Source organism: Triticum aestivum, chromosome 3D (genome assembly GCF_018294505.1).
Source record: "Triticum aestivum cultivar Chinese Spring chromosome 3D, IWGSC CS RefSeq v2.1, whole genome shotgun sequence".
NCBI classification, from domain to species: Eukaryota; Viridiplantae; Streptophyta; class Magnoliopsida; order Poales; family Poaceae; genus Triticum; species Triticum aestivum.
In genome coordinates, this window is record NC_057802.1 from 9,383,682 (window position 1) to 9,405,124 (window position 21,443).

Consider the following 21,443-nt stretch of genomic DNA (forward strand, 5'->3'; position numbering starts at 1 on the left):
TGGTCTTTCAACATCTTGTTGGCGTATAAACTGGATGTAATTGGTACCCTCGTGATATTAATATATTTCCTTTATTGAAAAAATATATTAAGTACACCCTTCGTTCACTTTTGTAAGTCGTTTCAGACAACTCAAATAGGTTGTTTTGCACATTGTCTGAAATGTCTTCAAGGTCTTATAAAAGTGAAAAAAGGGAGTAGCATGGATGCTTGCAAAGAAACACCCTTACAAAAAAAATCAAAAAATGATGTTATTGTTCGTTGATGTTATCCTTGTCATTGCTTTTTTTTAATTGTGTGTATCCTCATTCAGGAGATTTTAACGTGTTGATACAGAGCTGATGTGATTATAATAAACTAATATCCCCTTTGATATTAGTATATTCCGTTTTATAAAAAAGATGCCTTTTTTGTTTTAAACTTTTTCTGATAGCAACGAACGAACGAGTACGCCGCAAAAAAAAAAAGAACGAACGAGTAACATTTAGCTTTTTTTTAGCAAAGAGTAACATTTAGCTAGCTATATATATCAAGCAGTTTTCCCGGTCAACATCACGAACAAATCTGTTAAAAAAACATCACGTACAGATAATTAGCCATTAAAATTTGCGTTCACGCTCGGCTCCCGTAGCTCAGTTGGTTAGAGCGTTGGTCTTATGAGCCGAAGGTCGCGGGTTCGAGCCCCGCCGGGAGCAAAACCACTAACCGCCATGACGAATCTGTGTTGACCCCCTACCCTTACGTCGGCAGATGAGGAATTCATGGAACTAGTCTTTTTTTGCTTAGGGATTTATTCTAGATAATTACATGTTAACTTCAAATTTTGAATTATTAAATGTCATACATGAAGAAATTTTTGATTAATAGAGCAAGCAGTGAAAATTTGAATTCAAGTAAAATAATGTGAATTATGTGCAACAGGAAACAGAAGCAGAGCTATATTTCTATGGTAATTTGAATAACTATACTTTTGCTGGCAACATGACGAGTTTGGTTCTATGCATGGCATGACTTTCGTTGTGGTCACAACTTTATTTTGATCTATGAAGCTGAATACTGATATATTATATAGTGTTCTAAATGCTCTTATGTTTCTTTACAGAGGAAGTAGTTCATACATTTGTATGATTACTATGTTTATATTATTAATTGGATTGCGGTTTGGAAATTTGAGGCTATTTTATATGTTGCGTATTCGAACACCTGATTCCGATTTCAAGCTTAGGCACTCGGCCTCAAGTTTGCCCAGACTTCACAAAAGTTCCGTCTACAAACACAAAAAAGTCCTACACCTACGGTGAACCTATGTAAGTTTTACAAATCTTTGCAAATGAAATCAAACCATTACTGGAATCGCCACCTATGCCGAGTTTCCATGGTTCCCCGAGTTCCTTTTATCGGGAGCTCTGCAGTGCAAGGTGTCTGCCGATTTTCCGGAAAATTGAACTCTCTGTAGTGCCACAAAACTCGGGAAATATCAATGTGTGCCCAGTGCCCATAAAAATGGACTCGGTGACAAGGAGAAACTAGACGATGTCGCACATTCGCCGGGTTTCGCTCGTCAGAAAGTAGGCAGTGCCCTGACAGGTGGGTCCCAACAACGACTAGGCAGCAGAGACGTGAGGGCGGTCTATGTTTACTGGGTTTGCACTAACGAAAAAACGACAATATTTTTGCCTTTTTATTTTTTTACTACAGAATTTCAGAGATCACGTCGATGTCGAGCTCTCGTGGAAAAACTCGGCTAATACCTAGCAGACGGGCCCACGGGATACGTGGCAACGGCTATTGGACGGGTGGACTTCCTATGTCGAGTTCCAAACTCGGCAAAGCACTGACCCTTTGTCTACCCCGCGCATATAAAGCGTGGGCACGCATGCATCTCCCTCCTCTGCCTCACATCGAAGGGAAAAGTTATACCACAAATATTCCTTTCTTGCAAGCTACATGTCTGAATTTGAATGCATTCCGACATTTGTCTGAATTTTTGTTACTGCATTCTAAGGTCTGTCTGAATTTGACAGAGTTATAAATGGTGTTGAGCAAATGTACGTTTACATGTTTTGTCCCACTACACAACACAACCGCACAAAGTGCTGATCATCCTCTATTCCGAATAAGCTACATCAGTAAGTACAGTGGCATAATTTTTTTGGGAGAATCACTGTAAGTAATTGACAGAGCATATTAATTCATTTACAACTTCTGTTATTCTTCCAGGTGTTGAATGCATCTTTCTGTCATGATGCTTCAGTTAATACTGCATTTTACTATTAGATGAGCTACCATGCAATTTTGATAGCCTTCTCGGCAGCAAAGAATTAAAGGTTGGATCAAATCTGACTAGGGCCGAGGAAAAATTCTCTGTATATCGTTATGGTCTGAGATCGATATGTGCAGGAGAGGGGCTTTACTTGCACACGGTTTGTCGTAACCATGCGTATCAGCTTCATGAATGGCATGGTTGCTTATTCGGCGCTGGGAGGGCGTGTGCCGATGTACTCAAACCCGACAACAAGGAATGCTAGGCCTTGAATGAAGAGGTAGATGTAGTATCCTTTCTTTGCGTAAAGCACGTCGTAGCACCCACATATAATTATGCAGGTTCCAACAGGAATCTCTGAGCAGTTGTACCTGATAAAAAGAATGCACATATCAGCCATTATTTGAAAAAACTAGAAAACGTTCAAAACGGTAGTCAATATACAGTAAATCAAAGTAGTATATATCATAATGTATTAGCTTTGAGACAACAGACTTTGCTTACTTGTCCCATAATCGTGTTCGCCTCTTCTCGAGCTTTGGTACTAGGGGCGTCGATAGCTCGACATCTATCACTTGCACATCATCTAATCCTTCCATGGCTGGCTCTGTCTTGTTGGCATCTCCCAATTTCTCAGTGACAACCCACTCATTGACTCGTCTAGTGTCGAGAAGACCAGTTATTGTGGCCTTTATCCGGTGCAATGACATCACATTCTCAAAGAGGACCCAGAGGATCACCAGATGAAATGAACTGAAAGAGTGGCTTTCTGGTGTTAACTGAATGTAATAAACGGTACTACTCTCATTTGATCTTGGTGTGTGTGTTACCTTGGTGATCCAAGAGACTTGCAGAGGGTGATAACAGTTGGAACATAGACCACGCCCCAGAGAGGTATCTGAATCTCAGGGAAGAAAACGGACACCGGGATCGCAAAGCAATAGTAGATGAATGTCAATGTATGAGCAGCAATCTTCCCAACGAAGAAGAAGTCGTACAACAGGTGGAGTTTGCTCCAAAATGACACTTTCTGCAGAGTAAATTAAATTTCAGGCAACAAGATGGTGTGTGTGGTGATGTATCCTCCAATATCAAATAACTATAGACCTTGTTCTCTAGAATATCTACCAACATTTTCTTGAACAGGTTTGCTGGTCCACATGACCACCTGTGCTGCTGAAATCGGTATGCCTTGAATGTGCTTGGCAGCTCACTCCTGACCTAACCACACACAGGTCCGAGCATCGTTAGGTTTGTTTCTCTATGGGTTTGATTATTTCTGACTGAGAAGCAACTAAATAAAAGAGCATTATTTTTTCGCTTACTTTGACATCGCCTACATACACGAACTTCCATCCCAGCAGCGCCGTGCGAACAGCCAGGTCCATGTCCTCCACCGTCGTCCGGTCATTCCACCCCCCGGCATCATTGATCGCCGAGATCCTCCAAACGCCGGCTGTCCCTGGAAGATGCAAAGATCACCAACAAATCACTCACTCAATGTGCTCATTTGGATATTTGAGTAATTTTTAAAATATCCAACAAATCCCCAACAAAAAAGGTTAAAATTATATATATATATATATGCTATGGTTGTGTGCATCACAATGATGTAGAGACCACGGGTTTAACCTTTTTTGAAATATATACGTATATATATACTTGAGCTACATATATGATATGATGAAACCGAGTTTACGTACCATTGAAGCCAAAAAAGGAGTACACTATGGACCCAGCCTCCTGCTCAAACTTGAAATGGTAGTCCAATGACATCTCCTGGAATCTTGTCAACAAACACTCATCCGAATTAACTGCACAACAAAAGCTATAAAACAAGCCTTAGATCCTGCTTATAATGTCATAAACAGTAGTATAAGACCATAGTGCAAGAGGGCTGACTGACCGAATTTCCAGCGAGTCTGCACGAGGGCGATGTCAGGGTTGTGCACGAGGAAGGGGACGGTCCGAAGGAGGAAGTCGGACTCGGGCTGGAAGTCGGCGTCGAACATGGCGATGAACTCGCACTCCCGCACGTAGTCGCGCATCAGCCCTTGCTTGAGCGCGCCGGCCTTGTACCCCTTGCGGTTCTCTCTGACCTCATACCTGATGTTCACGCCCTTGCTCTTCCATCTTTGGCACTCGATCTTCACCAAGTCCTGATAAAAAAGAAACAGAAAGTATGATCGGTTTTTATCTGGAATTGTGCTGTTGGGTAATCTATTGTCCAAAACTCTGCAGCAGGAACACGGAGCATGACTTTCGAAACTGCATCTACCACTGACAATGAGGCTACAACTTTCCGACTGACAATTTGTCTCAAATAATAGTCGAACTTAAACATGCTTGATTTTCGAGAAATCCAGAACTTGAATTATTCTAGAAACGGAGGTAGCACTACTCGACAATATTGGAGTGTGGCACCGCGAACTTGATAAAGTTTTTTTTCCTTTGTTTTTTGCATTTCTGCGAGGCTCAAAAAGATAGTGAAGCGTTGACTAGGAGGCCTCAAGGTAGATCAAGCCACCTAACCCACTGTCACGTCTCCTCACGTTCCTTCTTGGTCACATGACCGCCAGGTATTCTGCATAGTTATAATATGCCAAAGAATCTGGGAACATGTTCTGGTGATCTGTGTGCACTGCACATGCATGTTATTGGCCAGTTCTTGCCTACGATCGATCGATGTCTATGTGCAGGACTTCATCCCCACAACCAAGGATCACAGGTTAGATCACTACTTTATACTCCCTCCGTTTCTAAATATTTGTCCTTTTAGAGATTTCAAATGGACTACCGCATACGGATGTATATAGACATATTTTAAAGTATATATTCACTCATTTTGCTTCGTATGTTGTCAAGTCACTTGTTGAAATCTCTAGAAAAACAAATATTTAGAAATGGAGGGAGTAGTAATCTAAAACACTCTTATATTTCTTTACATAGGTAGTAGTAGTACGAACGCAAATTGCAAGAAAAAACCAACCCATAATACAAGAGTATGTACGTGCTGCCTGCTAGACGCTTGCGCCTGGTTAATTGATTGATTGATTGATTACGTACCTTTACAACGGGGTCGGTGGAGTCGTCAAGCACCTGGATCACCATCCGGTCCGACGGCCACTCCAGCGCACATGCCGCTCCGATTGACACCTTGTACACCTTCACTCATTCCATCCGGCGATCCAATCCAACCAAACAAGAGAACAAATTGATCAGTAAACAAAACCACCACAGCACCAGCTCCCCGCCGGTCAAACCAAAATCGATCAACCAACATTTTCCTATTGAGCTCACCTCGCGCTCGTTGTACATGGGGATCTGCACCAGCACCACGGGGAACGCCGCGCTGCCGCTGCTGCTGCCGACGATGACAATGCCGTCCTCCTCGTCGCCGCCGCCAGCTTTGCATGCTGACGCGGCGATCGGCCGCCACCGGTACCGGCTCTCGGGCCTGTGCCCGAAGGCCTTGGCGGCGTAGCACACGGCGGCGACGAAGAGCTTCTCGAGCAGGATCATCACGGTCATGGCCAGGGACAGGAGCACCAGCAGCCGCACGGTCGGCACCACCAGGAGCGCCCGCGCTTGCTGCCCGGCCCACGCGCATTGCGCGGCCACAGCCGCCCAGTCCACCCGCACGGGCACCGGCACCTCCGCCCACAGCCACGCTGTCGCCGCCATGACCTCCTCGCCGGCGCCGGCTCGTCTAGCCAGGAGGACTGGGTGCAGATGCTAGCACGACTGGCTAGGCTAGATGAAATAGTGCAGGATTATATAGATAGTGTGGATGGATGGAGGATGCATGCATGCACATGGAGTATGTACGTGATGAGTTTTTTTGGTCATCTGGTGGTTGGCAACATGCATGGGAATGTTGCCACGAGGCCATGCATGTAGTCTGGTGACCTGTCACCTGTGAGTGTGGAAGTAGTAGCTAGGAGCCTAGGAGCACTACTCCCCAATCCGCATACAGGCCAAGTAGCTAGGATGGACAAAGGAAGTGCCGTCCATTTCTACAAAATAATAATCAAAGTTCATGTAAATATAGAGTACATTGTTGGTTGAATTGAAAGGTGATGCTATTCTTAGCGGAGTTCAATTTTCCATCACAAATTTGTATTCATCATTGGGCACTAAAGAGGTGAAGCAGATAGGCATCACTTATTAATTAGGTAAATGTCCTTCAGTAAACGCCGCTAAAAATAAAAATATAGCGTTTATATAGGAAAGAAGAAATCAATTTCTCAACCTCGCTTTTATCTTCAGCTAAAACTCTAGTCCCAACACTGATAAATCCTCCTTTGGATTTATCTTCAAGAAATGTCACAAGTCTGAAGAGTTTGTTCAACAACAATCTAGCATGGTTGCACATATATATGCGAAATTACAAAACCTCATTTTCGTCCTCGGAACCATTCAAAAGCAAAGAATGCGGCTTGTTAAACCTGAATCGGGTGGACGTATGTCAGCGACAATTCGGTCAAACTGCTTGTGTGGTACAGTGCCTCATAGCTGTTTCTAAATTCAGCAAAAGAATAACACAAAATATACGTGGCTCAGCAATACACAGAGCGGTCACTAATTAAAATCAAGAAAGTTGAATCTGCACCTGATCTCAGAGCAATTCCTTTGTCCATCCTTCAATTTCCTACAGAAAACGAAAATCTGTGTCCCCAACGCAGCTATTTCACACAATACAGCTGGCAGTCAAAGTCATCACAGAGATTTTCAGGGTATTGCCCAGTGTTATACCAAAGGCAAGTTTAGATGAATATCCTCAGTTCGGTGGAGTAGTTTTGTTTTCAGTCATGGTGACGATGTTGGCCTTGTGGCTGTGGGCATTGCTGCATCATCCATCCACGTAACGCACTTCCCCTGATAGGCCGGCCTTCCCACTCCTTACTTTTTGATATGTCAGTTAACAATGTACTACTCCCTCCGTCTAAAAATACGTGTCTCAACTTTAGTATAACTTTGTACTCCCTTCATTTCTATTTACTCCACATATTAGTTTTAACCGAAGTCAAACTTTGTAAAGTTTGATCAAGTTTGTAGAAAACAATATAAACATTTACAATAATAAATTTACATGATGTGAAAATATATGCAATGATGAATCCAATGTTATGGACTTGGTGTTATATTTGTTAATATATTTTTCTACAAACTTGTTGAAAGTATATAAAGTTTGACTTTAGACAGACCTAATAGGCAGAGTAAATAAAGATGAAGGGAGTACTAAAGTTAATATAAAGTTGAGACACTTATTTTAAGACGGATGGAGTACATTGTAGTCAATCCGCGCCTTAATTAAATGGCATCATCTCTGTCTACAACTAACTGTTCCGTATAGTTTAATTCTTGATAGCATTCATCCCTGTGATATATTCTTCAGTTGTTAATTGGAAGAAACATCAATCTTTCACATAAGACAGTCGCTTCAATCTGTGTGGAACATTTGAACACCAGGTTTGCCATATCGGTACTACAAATTTAAACCAATAAGGCGGCTGGGCAACTCAGCCAACCAGCCGCTCCCCCAGATTGAGCCTTCGATGGCCGTCTGATCTTGGTTCTGTGTGATCTTATCCGTCCGATATTCATCGCTGGTCAATCTGATTTTCACCTTATGGTAGTTCTGTCTAGCCTATGACTAGTGGGCTCGTTTCTGGCGGGTATTGGCTGGGTGCGTGAGGATTTGGCCAATCCCCTCCACGCGCGCGCACCCAATCCCATCCTCGTCTCGCCTCAGCTGCCCACGCACAAACCCTAGCCCCTTTTCTCCTCGATCCCCACAGCCGCCGCAACCCCCCCTCTCCGTCTCCCCTCCCTGCCACCTCCCCTGTCAGCGGCCGCCGCCACTCCACCTCCTTCTTCTCTGTCACCGGCGGCCAGCTCATCCCACTGCTGCCTCGTGCTTGCCGCTGACAATGGATCCACCATGGACGGAGGGTGTTAAGAGGGGAAGGACGTCTTCGTCTTCGCAGGCCGCGCTGGCGGACGAGCACACTCGCATGTCCTCTTCCTGGCCGAGCCAACTCAGATGTGGAAGGCAACTCGAGCATGGGAGGAGTGACCATGGCTGGGCACCATGGGTTGGCCGAGGTGAGGAACAGGTGCGCATCTTCCAATCCATCTTGCCCAGCCCCATGCCTACCATTGATTCTAGCACAGTTTGAAGCAGCCAAGGTAGGGAGGACCAAGGAAACATAGGTGCTCTTCTATCTCTTTGTTCGTCTTGTCTGATGCATGTTTGTGATTTTTACTAGGCATCCAGAATTCCAGATTGTTATTTAATTAGGGGCGGGTGTTCTCGGCCAGCGTTGGGCGTTCTCGCTGATCCTCTGTCTAACCTATCCATAGGTACACTAGCCCATTTTTGTTTATTTGATTTTCCTTTCCAAGTGCATGCTTTAGTTTCGTTAAGCTTCATGCACTAGCCAACGCAACCAAAAGTCCGAACTGATGAAAAGGACTAGTGCAATTCACATATACTGTAACACCTCCTCTCACGTGTGACGTGGAAGACAAGTCAACACGTGCAACCGGAAGAGAGCGAAGGCGCACGAAACTCACATATGACTCAAGAGGCCTCTATGTGGACACAAAGGGGTGCTACCAACAATTTTTAATAAATTGCGAAAGCCAGGACTTGAACTCAAGACCTTAGCTTTGATACCATGTTAAGCTTCATGTACTAGCCAACGCAACCAAATTCCGAACTGATGGAAAGGACTAGTGCAATCCACATATACTGTAACAAGTTTATCCTGGTTTGCGAACCTTTTTTATGCTACCTTGGTGGTCGATGCAGAATCGCAAATGCAAAAGGAGAGGTGTGAATGTGAGGATAGACCTATGATATAGTTTTACAACTTGTTCTCGTTAAAAGAACTACTCTATATATTTGTTGCAAGTTAATTGTGAGGATATGATACCTTATAGAAATGACGCCTTAGTGTTTCTTGCTTGCATCTGCATTGTTGCATGCCGTGATTGTGTTCTGACAAGTTCTTTTCTGTATTTTACAGGTTGTATGATCTCATCCGTTGCTGCATCTTCGTTCTGCTCGTTGCTTCTTCGCTGTTGCAATTTTTGAGATATCTAAGCTGATGTCTCGAATAGTTCAGAACAGCCAGTCGGAACTACATGAGCCATCTTCACCTTAATCTGAAAATAGAAGGTTTTCCTTTTGCTAGATCTCTGAAAAACCTACAGTGGAGTAACCACTCGCATTACCTATTGCTCTGGTTTTGGAAGGTAATTGCAGCTGGCAAAGCTTGCACTGATGTTTTGGGTTCCATCGTTCGCTGTGTGGATGCTACATAATTCTAATAGTTCCGTGGAACACTTGTTCTGGTCTGGTCATCTGGTAATTTTCTTTTTTGCAGCTTTAACTGTTGTAGGGTAGACAGACTATACATACTGAAGAAATGTGGCCGTCCGACAGTCCTTCATGCTCAGTTGTAGTGATAGCTCTGGGTACTATGTGCTCTGTTTCATGTAATTGTGTTACCCCGACAAAATTTATAACTATGATCTCTCATATCTTATACTGAGGTCAAGGAAACAACTGGACTAATGTTAATGATCCAGTGTTGAGAATAAAAAAAGGTGGAAGCACATTGAGTGGCTTTAGTTTTGTTACCCGACGTACAGTGTACCTTTACTTTTTGAGTGAAGATCCTTATGTACACATAAGTTGTATCTAAAACTTACAGGTATATAAGTAAAGCAAAGAATTTCAAAACTTACACCTCTTTTTTTCCATGAGTTGTTGAAGGTTGATTTATAGTTTTTCAACTCTGACGAAGTGGTCAGGATGATCAGGTTTTGCACATTCTGGAGATTGTTATACCTTCTGTAAAATGCACAATTATGGATTCAGATAAACTGGGAGTGGTGCATGCCTTTGTATTGTGTTCCTGAACCTTGCTTTCTCCTCGTCAGGTCTTTTGTTCTAATCCCCGCAAAAAAAGGTCTTTTGTTCTAAGAAAAAACTCTTTTGTTGCATCCACATTAACCATATATATTTCTATTTCCAATTTCGAATTGTAATCTGTAGCTCAGTTTGGTGTGTCAAATTTAGCTAGACTAAATCAACCATTCGGTCCTTCTTAAGTCGACTTTTCGTGTGTGTGTGTGTGTGTGTGTGTAGGAGGTTTGGCAGGCCCGACTTAAGATCGAACCCTTACGGGGTTTAGGCATGGTCCGGTATGCACTTCTTTACTTCTCTTGATTTATGTTTTTGTTTCAGTTCATATTAAATCAATAGTGTTTGCAACTTTGCATACAGGTTGGAGAGCTTATTTCCAGCGTTGGAGGTCTTTTCAGTTTTTCTAAAGGTACTATTTTTGTCCAATTCCCCAAGCACTTTCCTCATGTTTACTGAAGTGTTACCTAGCAAAATTGTATCATTGATCCAACACAATGATTAGAAAGAGGTGTTTGAAGCTATTTCGGAGAAAGAGGTGTTTGAAGCTATTTCTCAGATGAAGAATAATAAAGCTCCGGGGCCGGATGGATTTCCAGCGGGGTTTTATAAAAAATGCTGGCATATTATTAAAGGGGATTTGCTTCCGATGTTCCATGATTTATTCTCTGGACAGCTTCAGTTGTTTCATCTGAATTTTGGAATCATTACTTTGCTTCCTAAGAAAACAGAGGCCGTTAGAATTGAGCAGTTCAGGCCGATCTGCCTTCATAACGCAAGTTTCAAAATTTTCACCAAGGTTGGGACAAATAGACTCACGCAGATTGCGCACTTTGTGGTGCAGCCGTCCCAAACTGCTTTCATGCCGGACAGAAACATCCTAGAAGGGGTTGTGGTCCTTCATGAAACGCTCCATGAAATTCACACGAAAAAACTAGACGGGATTGTTTTCAAAGTGGATTTCGAAAAGACGTACGACAAAGTCAAATGGCCATTTCTTCAACAGGCTTTGCGTATGAAAGGATTTGATCAAGCCCGAAGACAACAGGTAGAATCTTTCACGCAAAAAGGGAGTGTTGGAATTAAAGTGAATGATGATATAGGTCACTATTTCCAAACACATAAGGGCCTGAGACAAGGAGATCCGATGTCACCTATTTTGTTCAACATTGTAGTCGACATGTTGACGATTCTAATAGGGAGGGCTAAGGATGCTAGTCAAGTATGCAGTCTGGTACCTCATCTAGTTGATGGAGGTGTATCTGTCCTACAATACGCCGATGATACTATCATTTTTGTGGAGCATGACTTGGCAAAAGCGAGAAACATGAAGCTGGTGTTATGCTTATTTGAACAATTGACCGAATTAAAGATTAATTTTCACAAGAGTGAATTGTTCTGTTTTGCAAGAGCCAATGAGGAACAAGAGGCATATAAGCAATTGTTCGGATGTGAATTGGGGGCTTTACCTTTCACATATTTAGGTATACCAATTCACCATCGTAAGCTAACAAACAGAGAATGGAAAAGCATTGAGGATCATTTTGAGAAGAAACTGGGCTGCTGGAAGGGCAAATTGATGTCATATGGAGGCCGTTTAATTCTCATTAATTCGGTTCTCACAAGCATGCCCATGTTTCTTTTGTCTTTTTTCGAGGTACCAGTTGGAGTTCGGAAAAGACTTGATTTCTATCGGTTCCGCTTCTTCCGGCAAGGTGATGATCTGAAGAGGAAGTATAGACTCGCTAAATGGGACATTATTTGTCGACCGAAGGACCAAGGGGGGCTAGGTATCGAAAATCTTGAGGTGAAGAACAAATGTCTTCTCAGCAAATGGCTGTATAAGCACTAGTAGAAAAAGGGTCATTTGTCCCGGTTCATAAGGGCCTTTTGTCCCGATTTAGGAACCGGGACTAAAAGGTCGTTACTAATGCCCTAATCCTTTAGTCCCGGTTCTTACACGAACCGGGACAGATGGGCCTCCACGTGGCCGCTGCGGCCAGCCCAGGCAAGAGGGCCTTTGGTCCCGGTTGGTGACACCAACCGGGACCAAAAGGCATCCACGCGTCAGCATTTCAGGGGCTGGATTTTTTTTTGAAGGGGGGTGGTGGGGGGTTTGGGGGTTTTGGGAGGTTAATTTACGTGTTTCATATATTGTGTTAGCTAGCTAATTAATAGAGAGAAGTGTCCTCTCTTATCTCTCTTATCTCCGTGCTTGGTCGACGCTACGTACTATACGTATAGAGAGGACTCGACACGCTAGCTAGTAAGCAAATGAAGGAAACAGTAGATCGTCATGAACATATATATGCATACAGAGAGAAGTGATACTGACCTCTCCTTCTCCGAAAGATTGGCCGAACAACAAGTTTTCGTATATCTATCCGACGCTACTGGCTATATATATACAATATAAAATCTCTTACAATATAATCCCCTAATTATATACGAACTTAGGGTCCACATGGTATTCTCCGTCTTTATCGATCACGTGGTCAAGAAAGAATGCCGTCAATTCCTCTTGAATTCCTCGCATGCGATCTGGTGCTAGGGGTTCATCCCGCATCCGAAACACCTAAATTTGAAGAAGGGGGTCAATACATATATATGAATGAATGAAACTCAACACAAATGATGGTAATAAAATAAAATTGTGAATATTATTGCTTACACACTTCATATTGTTTGTCAGAGTAGCCCCGCTCACAGGTCGTGTGGCAGATGCACTCGCAAACGTAGTATCCACAGTAATTATTCCCGGATTCCTGCCACAACCACTTTACAAGAAATAGAGGTCAATCAAACTGATAAGCAAGCATACTAAATGATATTGACGAAACTAGCGCTTGAATCACTAGGAGATGCGCGGAACTAGCTAGTAGTACTTACTTTCGGGTGTTTAAATTGCAGCTTCTTCGGCAGTCCCGGAGCTTTTGAGGTGAATTTTTTCCAAACCCTGTCAGACAAAGAAAATAATTACTTGATATCAGGAAATGAACAAAGTTGCCGATATGATGCGATAATGATCGATTTAACTTACTTCTCGAGCATTTCAGTCATGTTCGCATACTCCTGGGGATCTTTTCGTCTCGAGTCGAAGACGGTTACTAGTCCCTGCTCAAGCTTAATCTCCAGGAGAATATAGTGGAACCTGCGCACGCATGCATAACTCATCAATTACATTACCATATCCTCGAGTAATAAGGGAAACCTAATATGCAAAAGACAGTAACACTCACTTGAAGTTGTAAGGAAAGAGTCTTATAGCTTTGTTTTGATTTAATACCAACGATCGTAGCAAGTTGGTCTCGGCGTCTTTGGCATGTTTTTCAACCTGATAAGCATCTATGAGATTTGTGTTAATGAACCCAATATCACCGATTTGTTTTTTCTTTAATTCGGCGATCTTCAACCTGCATAATATAGTGAGGATAATTATATATACATGCAATGAAAGAGCTGACCTATATATAGAGACTTAATGACAAAAGTAGTACTTACAGACAGTAGCAAGTGACCGTTAATTTATCGAGGGCCTTTTGATTGAAAAACTCGAAGAACTCCTCAAATGGAACATTCAATAGATCAATTCCAACGAGGTCATACTCCTCTTTAACTCTCAGCGTCAAAGTATTCAGCCCCCCAGACTCTTTGCAGGTTTTCATGTACCAATTATGGAATCTTCGCATCATCGTTGTTAGAGGAGGACTTCCATCTTTGACGAGAGGCTTCCCGTACTGGTATCTGTGTTCGTCCACCTTCAAGAAATCATAATGTACATCGTCGGGCAGGTAATCTCCAAGATTGGTATAACCGGGCACCATCCTCGGATCATTAGCGACGCTATCGCTAGGCACCTTGAGCGGGGGGCACGTTTGGTTCGCTTGTTCGCCGAGCTGGGCAATTGTTTTCCTAGCTCGTCGTTCTGCTAACCTTCAATCACTGATAGTCCTTCCTGACCGATCCGCTTCGACAAATGACTTTTCAATAACACGGTCATAGTTACCTTTCGGCGGAGACTTTGGTGGTTTCTTCAGGGCAGCCAGAGTGCGCTTCACTTTCATCGGATCTATCTTCTCCTCCGGAGGTGGATGTTTCTTTGCTCCTTCAAAGAAGCTCGTCACTTCGGCTCGCACGATCTTCCTGGTTTCCTCCTCGGTCCTCTCGTATGGTAACTTCTCTAGAGTCCTCAGAGAAGGACCAAATCTGTATTGCCTCCCGCCTCTGGCTGTACTGCTAGAAGCCGGAGCAGACGGAGCGGCTGCGACTGTCTTCTTTCGTGCTTGCTTACGAGGCGGAGGAGGAGTATGACGCGTCGGAGCAGCCGGGGCGGCGGCTGGTCCCTTCCGCCCTTGCTGGCGAGGCGGAGAAGGAGGAGGCTGGCTGCTCAGGCGCGCCGGCGTAGGCGGAGAATGAGGCGGAGTGCCGCCACACGCCGGAGAAGGAGGCTGAGTGCCTTGATCACTCGCCGGAGGAGGAGGAGGCGGAGTGCCCTGAATCGCCGGAGCAGGTGGAGGAGGCGGAGGCGTCCAGTTTGAAAGGTTGATGAGCTCCTTCCTCCATAGGCATGGAGTCTTCGGAGAAGAACCCAACCGAATCTCCCCTTCACCCGTAGGGTGGTCAAGCTCCAGGTCCTCAAATCCGTCCGTTATTTCGTCCACCATCACCCTAGCATATTCTTCTGGAATCCGCCGACAGTGGTAGGTTGCGCCAGGTTCAGTAGGTAAAACAGAGCCAACAACCGCCTTGACTTTGAGTTTCATCCATTGCGTCATAAGGTGGCAATGTTGAGACTCCGTGATAGCATCCACGGGGTAGCTAGCAGGAGCCGTGAAGACAGGCTCCTGCTGAAGCAGCTCGGTGGAAGCCACGCTGCTTCTCCGCTGAGATGGCGGGGTAGCTTCGGGGGAAGCTTTGGCAGTTCGTTTGCTGCGATTTGCTTCTCGTTCTCAATCGCTTGCACCCTTGCGTGCAGCGCCTATATTGGTTATGCTCCACTTTCTTCCTCCTCTCCTGGCTTTTGTAACCGCCCGCGTCCGGAAAGCCAGCCTTCCATGGAAGGGAGCCTGGCGTGCCTCGTGTCCGTCCGGGGTGCTCAGGATTCCCGAGGGCCTCTGTGAGCTCGTCTTTCGCTCTGTCCGGAACAAACGTCCCTTGATGCGCTTCTTCGATCAAGTCCTTTAGCTTCTCGATGGGTGTATTCAGCTGCTCATTCGCCCAAACACACTGGCCTGTTACAGGGTCCAATGTTCCCCCAACCCCGAAGAACCAAGTCCTGCAACGGTCTGGCCAGCGTCGCGGCTCTGGTTCGATCCCTTTATTAAGGAGGTCGATCTCAGCCTTGTCCCACTTAGGCCGGGCTTTCAGGTAGCCACCTGACCCTGTGCGATGGTGATGCTTCTTCTTTGCAGCATTTTTCTTGTTTGTCGCTGACATCTCCATTGCTCTCTAAGATTTCTTTTTGGCGACAAATGCGTCCCACTGATCTCCAATCTTCTCAAACCGGCCGATGAATTTTGGAGTCTTGTCTTTGTCGACATACTCTTTTTTCAGCTCATTCTTCCATCTCCTGAATAGCTCAGCCATTTTCTTGAGAGCATAAGCCTTGATCATTGGCTTTTTGACTGGGTTCTCCGGATCCTCCTCTGGCGGAAAGGTGAAATTTGCCTGCAGCGCGGTCCAAAGATTCAGCTTTCTGCCGATCGCTGCAATAAGACACCTGAGAGTCTTTGTCCTTAGGCTTCAACCATTGCTCGATGCTGATCGGGATCATGTCCCTAACTAGAACCCCGCACTGAGCATTAAATTTTTGCTTGGTCTGGAGGGGGTCAATCGGTTGGCCAGCGCGATCAATTTCGACGATCGTGTATCTTTCATCCATGCACAACTTTTTCGCCGGGCCTCGTCTCGTTACCGACGTGGTGCTCGATCCGGAGGGCTAGAAAAGAAGAAAGAAGAGAGTTAATATGTGTACATACCAAAAACAATTAATGCATCAATTAGCTATAGTCAGCACATGCTTAATTAATATATATACCTGGCCGGACTCCGTTCGGTCACCGGAGCCGTCATCACGGTGTCCTTCGTCCTCCTCCATTCGGTCACCAGAGCCATCATCACGGTGTCCTTCCTCCATTGTTGATCATCGTCGTAGCCTACTTCTTCCTCCTCCACCAATGTTTCCAGACCATCGATGCATTTGTCGTTGAGAAACTCGAAGACGACATCACTTCCGTGTGCGATTATGTCCCTCAACACTGATGTTGTTGCTTCGTCTCGGGGGTGCGGATCCATAGTTTCTGCAAGTATTTACAACATGGCAATTATTACTCAAACATGGCAGTGGATATATTAGTGGCAAACGTAGAACTAGCTAGCTAAGCGCACAATAAGGAATCATATTAGTGGCCTGGCCTCAACGCTTCTCTAGGGTTTGGGATGGCCTCGGCAACGCTTCAAGAGTTTTGGTCGAGCAAGAGGGTCGGGGGGGGTACTCCCGTGGTATAAGTTATCGCGGTCGAGAGGGGGTATATATATATATATATATATATATATATATATATATATATATATATATATATATATATATATATATATATATATATATATATATATATATATATATATATATATATATCGACCTCCCCTCATGTTGAAGTTATCGGGGAGAGGGGGTTATATCGACAACGACGACATACATACATGGGAAAATAATGTTATCGGGGAGGGGGTATATCGACCCCCCCCCTCATGTTGAAGTTATCGGAAGGGGGTATATCGACAATGGCATATCCGATAAAACATAAGAAGATGAAGAAGAAATAAAAAGAGGAGAAAAAAAAGGAATAGATGAGAAGATCGAAGAAAAAAAAAGAAGAAAAAAAAGAGGAGAAGAAGAAAGGAATAGAGGAAAAGAAGAAAAAAAATAGTCTATTTTTTTCTTCTTCTCCTCTATTCCTTTCTTCTTCTCCTCTTCTTTTTCTTCTTTTTTCCTCTTCTTATTTATTTCTCCTCTTCTTCTTCTTTCTTCCTCTTCTTATTTTCTTTTTTCCTATCCTTCTTTTTCTTCTTCTTACTTCTAAATATCACTTAGCAACTTTGTATATGAACATACAAACATTTGCATGCATATTCTACAATAATATCACCAAAACAATTCTACGAACATAAAAAATTCTAACTTTTGCATATTCTTTGCATATGAACATATATACATTTTCTTTTTTCTTAAATGTAACTTTTGCATATATGAACATACATACATAAAAAAATGAACGGGCAGAGGCGACGAGGTCGAGCGCGGGGAGGCTTTTGGGCCGGTCGGAACGGCGAGAGGAGGGCCGCGTGTCGGGGCAGGGCAGGGCGAGGGCGACGACGGCGATGGCAACGAGGAGGTAGGGCGCGGCGATGGGAGAAACTGGCGAAAAATCCTAAGTGTTGGCTTATATCGACAACGACGACGCTCTTTTTCTAGGGTTTGGGTGGCCTCGATAGTTGGTCAGGCAAGCGGACCGCCTCTCTCTCATGCATGTCCTACGTCCCCCCTCGTGTCGAAGTTATCGGGGAGGGGGTAAATTTTACAAAGTTTCCATACATGTCGAAGTTATCGGCGAGGTGAACTCTATATATCATCATCAGCATATTATCTACAGAAAAATTGTAAAGAAAAAATAATCTATATATCACAATATAAATATTTTCTATATACATACATCCATCCATCCATACATACACATACATATACATCTACATTAATTATATATATATATATGAACAATTTTTTTTACTAATTCTATCAACATAAAAAGGTCTATGAACAAAAAAAAACATCACATCAATGTTTTCATCCATCCATATATATATATATATATATATATATATATATATATATACATCTACATTATATATGAACAAAAAATACATAAACTTTACTAATTAATAAAAAAAGACAGCGGGCTGGGGCGGCAGCAGCTCACAGCGTGGGTGGCGACGGCGACGACGACGGCGGGGGCGGGGCAGGGCGCGGACTCTGGGGCGGTGACGTACAGCGACGACGACGGAGGTGGCGGGGCAGGGGCGCGGGCTCGGGAGCGGCGACGACGACGGCGGGGGCGGGGCAGGGGGCGGCGACGACGACGACGATGGCGGTGGCGGGGCAGGGGCGCGGGCTCGGTGAGGGCGACGACGACGGCGGTGGCGGGGTAGGGGCACGGGCTCGGGGCTGGTGACGTCAACAGCAAAGGCGGGGCCAGGGCGCGGGCGCGGGCTCGGCGACGGCGCGACGGAGGGGCCGGGGCACGGGCGCGGGCTCGGCGACGGCGACGGAGGGGGGGCAGGGGCGCGGGCTCAGGGGCGGGGCGGCGACGGCGTCAGGGCAGCCTGGCAGCGTCGATGTGCTCGGCATCGTCGGGGCAAACTGCAGATGAAATCTGAAAAATTTACTAAGTGTTTTCTTATATAGCAAAGCCATTGGTCCCGGTTTATGGCACAAACCGGGACTAATGCCCCCTTTAGTCCCGGTTGGTGCCACCAACCGGGACCAAATGTCTCTTTTTGGTACCCCAAAGGGCGGGAAGCAGAGGCCTATGGTCCCGGTTGGTGGCACCCACCGGGACTAAAGGGTGCTATGGCCCCGGTTTGTGGCACAAACCGGGACCAAAGCCATCCTTTAGTCCCGGTTGGTGCCACCAACCGGGACCAAAGGCCTGCGCCTGCCAAAGCCACGGTGCGGTGGGATGTTTAGTCCCACCTCGCTGGCCGAGGAGCGGCCGGACCTGTTTATAAGCCCTGCCCCGCCCTCTCCATTGAACTCCTCTGAATTGCAGGCCTCTGGGCCTAATCTCATTCTGCTATGCCTGTGGGCCTGCTGGGCCTTCTGGGGCCTGAATCCTGGCCCATGGATGGGTTTCTAGTCGTATTCAGGCCGTGGTGGCCCAATAGGTGGCATTTTTTTATTTTTTCCTAGTTTTTTTCTTTTCTTTTTTGCTTTATTTATTTTATTTTGTTTCTACTTACAACAAAATACTTATTTATTTTATTTCATTTTTTCTAATTACTTATTTATTTTATTTTATGATAATTCTTTTTGCTATTAAAATTTGTAACAAAAAAGTTCATTATGAAAAAGCTATAAGACCCTGAAATTGAAAAGCACTACAAATAAATTCTGAAAAGGTTGAAAGTTGGCATGGTGTCATCATTTCACCTGCATAGCATCTGCAAGAAAGTAGAGAGGCTTACAGCAAAAACTGGATGCACTTAGTGTACAAAACGGACAATGTCTTTCGAAGTATTAGGGTTTCTCACGGAAACTCGTCTGTTACAAAGGGATTTCATTTTTTTGAACTTATTTGAACTCCATAGTTTTTCTGTGTTCAAAATGCACCACTCAAAGCCACATCATCAATTTTCAACCCTTTCTGACTTCATTTGTTATTTTTCATGCATTTACTGATTTTTTTTGAGCTATAAGACCCTGAAATTGAAAGGCGCTACAAATGAACTCTGAAAAGGTTGAAAGTTGGCATGGTGTCACCATTTCACCCACATAGCATGTGCAAGAAAGTAGAGAGGCTTACGACAAAAACTGGATGCACTTCGTGTACAAAACGGACAATCTCATTGGAAGTATGAGGGTTTCACACGGAAACTCGTCTGTTACAAAGGGATTTCATTTTCTTGAACTTATTTGAACTCCATAGTTTCGCTGTGTTCAAAATGCACCATTCAAAGCCACATCATCAATTTTTAACCCTTTCTGACTTCATTTGTTATTTTTCATGCATTTACTGATTTTTTTAGCTATAAGACCCTGAAATTGAAAAGCACTACAAATGAAGTCTAAAAAGGTTGAAAGTTGGCATGGTATCATCATTTCATCCACATAGCATGTGCAAGAAAGTAGATAGGCTTACGGCAAAAATTGGATGCACTTCGTGTACAAAACGGACAATCTCATTCAAAGTATCAGGGTTTCATACGGAAACTCGTCTGTTACAAAGGGATTTCATTTTCTTGAACTTATTTGAACTCCATAGTTTCGCTGTGTTCAAAGTGCACCATTCAAAGCCACATCATCAATTTTCAACCCTTTCTGACTTCATTTGTTATTTTTCATGCATTTACTGATTTTTTTGAGCTATAAGGCCTTGAAATTGAAATGCACTACAAATGAAGTCTGAAAAGGTTAAAAGTTGGCATGGTGTCATCATTTCACCCACATAGCATGTGCAAGAAAGTAGAGAGGCTTACGGCAAAAAACTGGATGCACTTCGTGTACAAAACGGACAATCTCATTCGAAGTATCAGGGTTTCATACGGAAACTCGTCTGTTACAAAGGAATTTCCTTTTCTTGAACTTATTTGAACTCCATAGTTTTTCTGTGTTCAAAATGCACCATTCAAAGCCACATCATCAATTTTCAACCCTTTCTAACTTCATTTGTTATTTTTCATGCATTTACTGATTTTTTTGAGCTATAAGACCCTGAAATTGAAAAGCACTAGAAATGAACTCTGCAAGGTTGAAAGTTGGCATGGTGTCATCATTTCACCCACATAGCATGTGCAAGAAAGTAGAGAGGCTTACGGCAAAAACTGGATGCACTTCGTGTACAAAACGGACAATGTCTTTCGAAGTATCAGGGTTTCACACGGAAACTCGTCTGTTACAAAGGGATTTCATTTTTTTGAACTTATTTGAACTCCATAGTTTTTCTGTGTTCAAAATGCATCATTCAAAACCACATCATCAATTTTAACCCCTTTCTGACTTCATTTGTTATTTTTCATGCATTTACTGATATTTTTTTTTAGCTATAAGACCCTGAAATTGAAAAGCACTTCAAATGAACATGGATAGATAAGTGACCAAATTAATAGTAGTTCATCATCACATTAAAACCAAAGTACATACATAGTTCAAATTGAACAACATATAGCTCTCCGGAGCATCTAGTTAAACCATACATTAAAACTATGTAAAACTTTTAAATGCAACAACAAATGCGATCATCATCACAACTAAGGTAACAATTGATCCAACGGCATAATGATACCAAGCCTTGGTATGAATGGCATATTTTCTAATATTTCTAATCTTCAACCGCATTGCATCCATCTTGATCTTGTGATCATCGACGACATCCGCAACATGCAACTCCAATATCATCTTCTCCTCCTTATTTTTTTTATTTTTTCCTTCAAGTAATTGTTTTCTTCAACTAAATTTAACCTCTCGACAATA

At 43.7% G+C, this 21,443-nt stretch overlaps 1 protein-coding gene and 1 non-coding gene across 2 annotated transcripts; one reads left to right on the forward strand and one right to left on the reverse strand.

The window, feature by feature from the left end:
• Positions 1 to 620: 620 nt before the first annotated feature.
• Positions 621 to 694, forward strand: TRNAI-UAU (transfer RNA isoleucine (anticodon UAU)). Its single transcript has one exon. It is a non-coding gene; the product is annotated as a tRNA-Ile (tRNA).
• Positions 695 to 2,121: 1,427 nt separating this feature from the next.
• On the reverse strand, positions 2,122 to 5,823 carry LOC123073708 (probable glucomannan 4-beta-mannosyltransferase 11). The gene is made up of 9 exons (XM_044496762.1): positions 5,563 to 5,823; positions 5,329 to 5,427; positions 4,169 to 4,421; positions 3,966 to 4,076; positions 3,588 to 3,724; positions 3,391 to 3,483; positions 3,093 to 3,292; positions 2,767 to 3,015; positions 2,122 to 2,633 (listed from the first exon to the last, which is right to left on the reverse strand). Exons 1-9 carry the CDS (start codon positions 5,791 to 5,793, stop codon positions 2,468 to 2,470), a joined length of 1,539 nt encoding a protein of 512 aa, XP_044352697.1. The 5' UTR covers positions 5,794 to 5,823; the 3' UTR covers positions 2,122 to 2,467.
• Positions 5,824 to 21,443: the final 15,620 nt, after the last annotated feature.

What these genes read in the sequence shown, in the direction of transcription:
- LOC123073708 (XM_044496762.1), bottom strand. Translation starts at nt 5,793, where the DNA reads ATGACCGTGATGATCCTGCTCGAGAAGCTCTTCGTCGCCGCCGTGTGC. An exon ending in TGTATGTAGGCGATGTCAAA is followed by an intron (nt 3,484 to 3,587) that starts GTAAGCGAAAAA and finishes GTGTGTGGTTAG; the next exon opens with GTCAGGAGTGAGCTGCCAAG. An exon ending in ACCTGTTCAAGAAAATGTTG is followed by an intron (nt 3,293 to 3,390) that starts GTAGATATTCTA and finishes TTTACTCTGCAG; the next exon opens with AAAGTGTCATTTTGGAGCAA.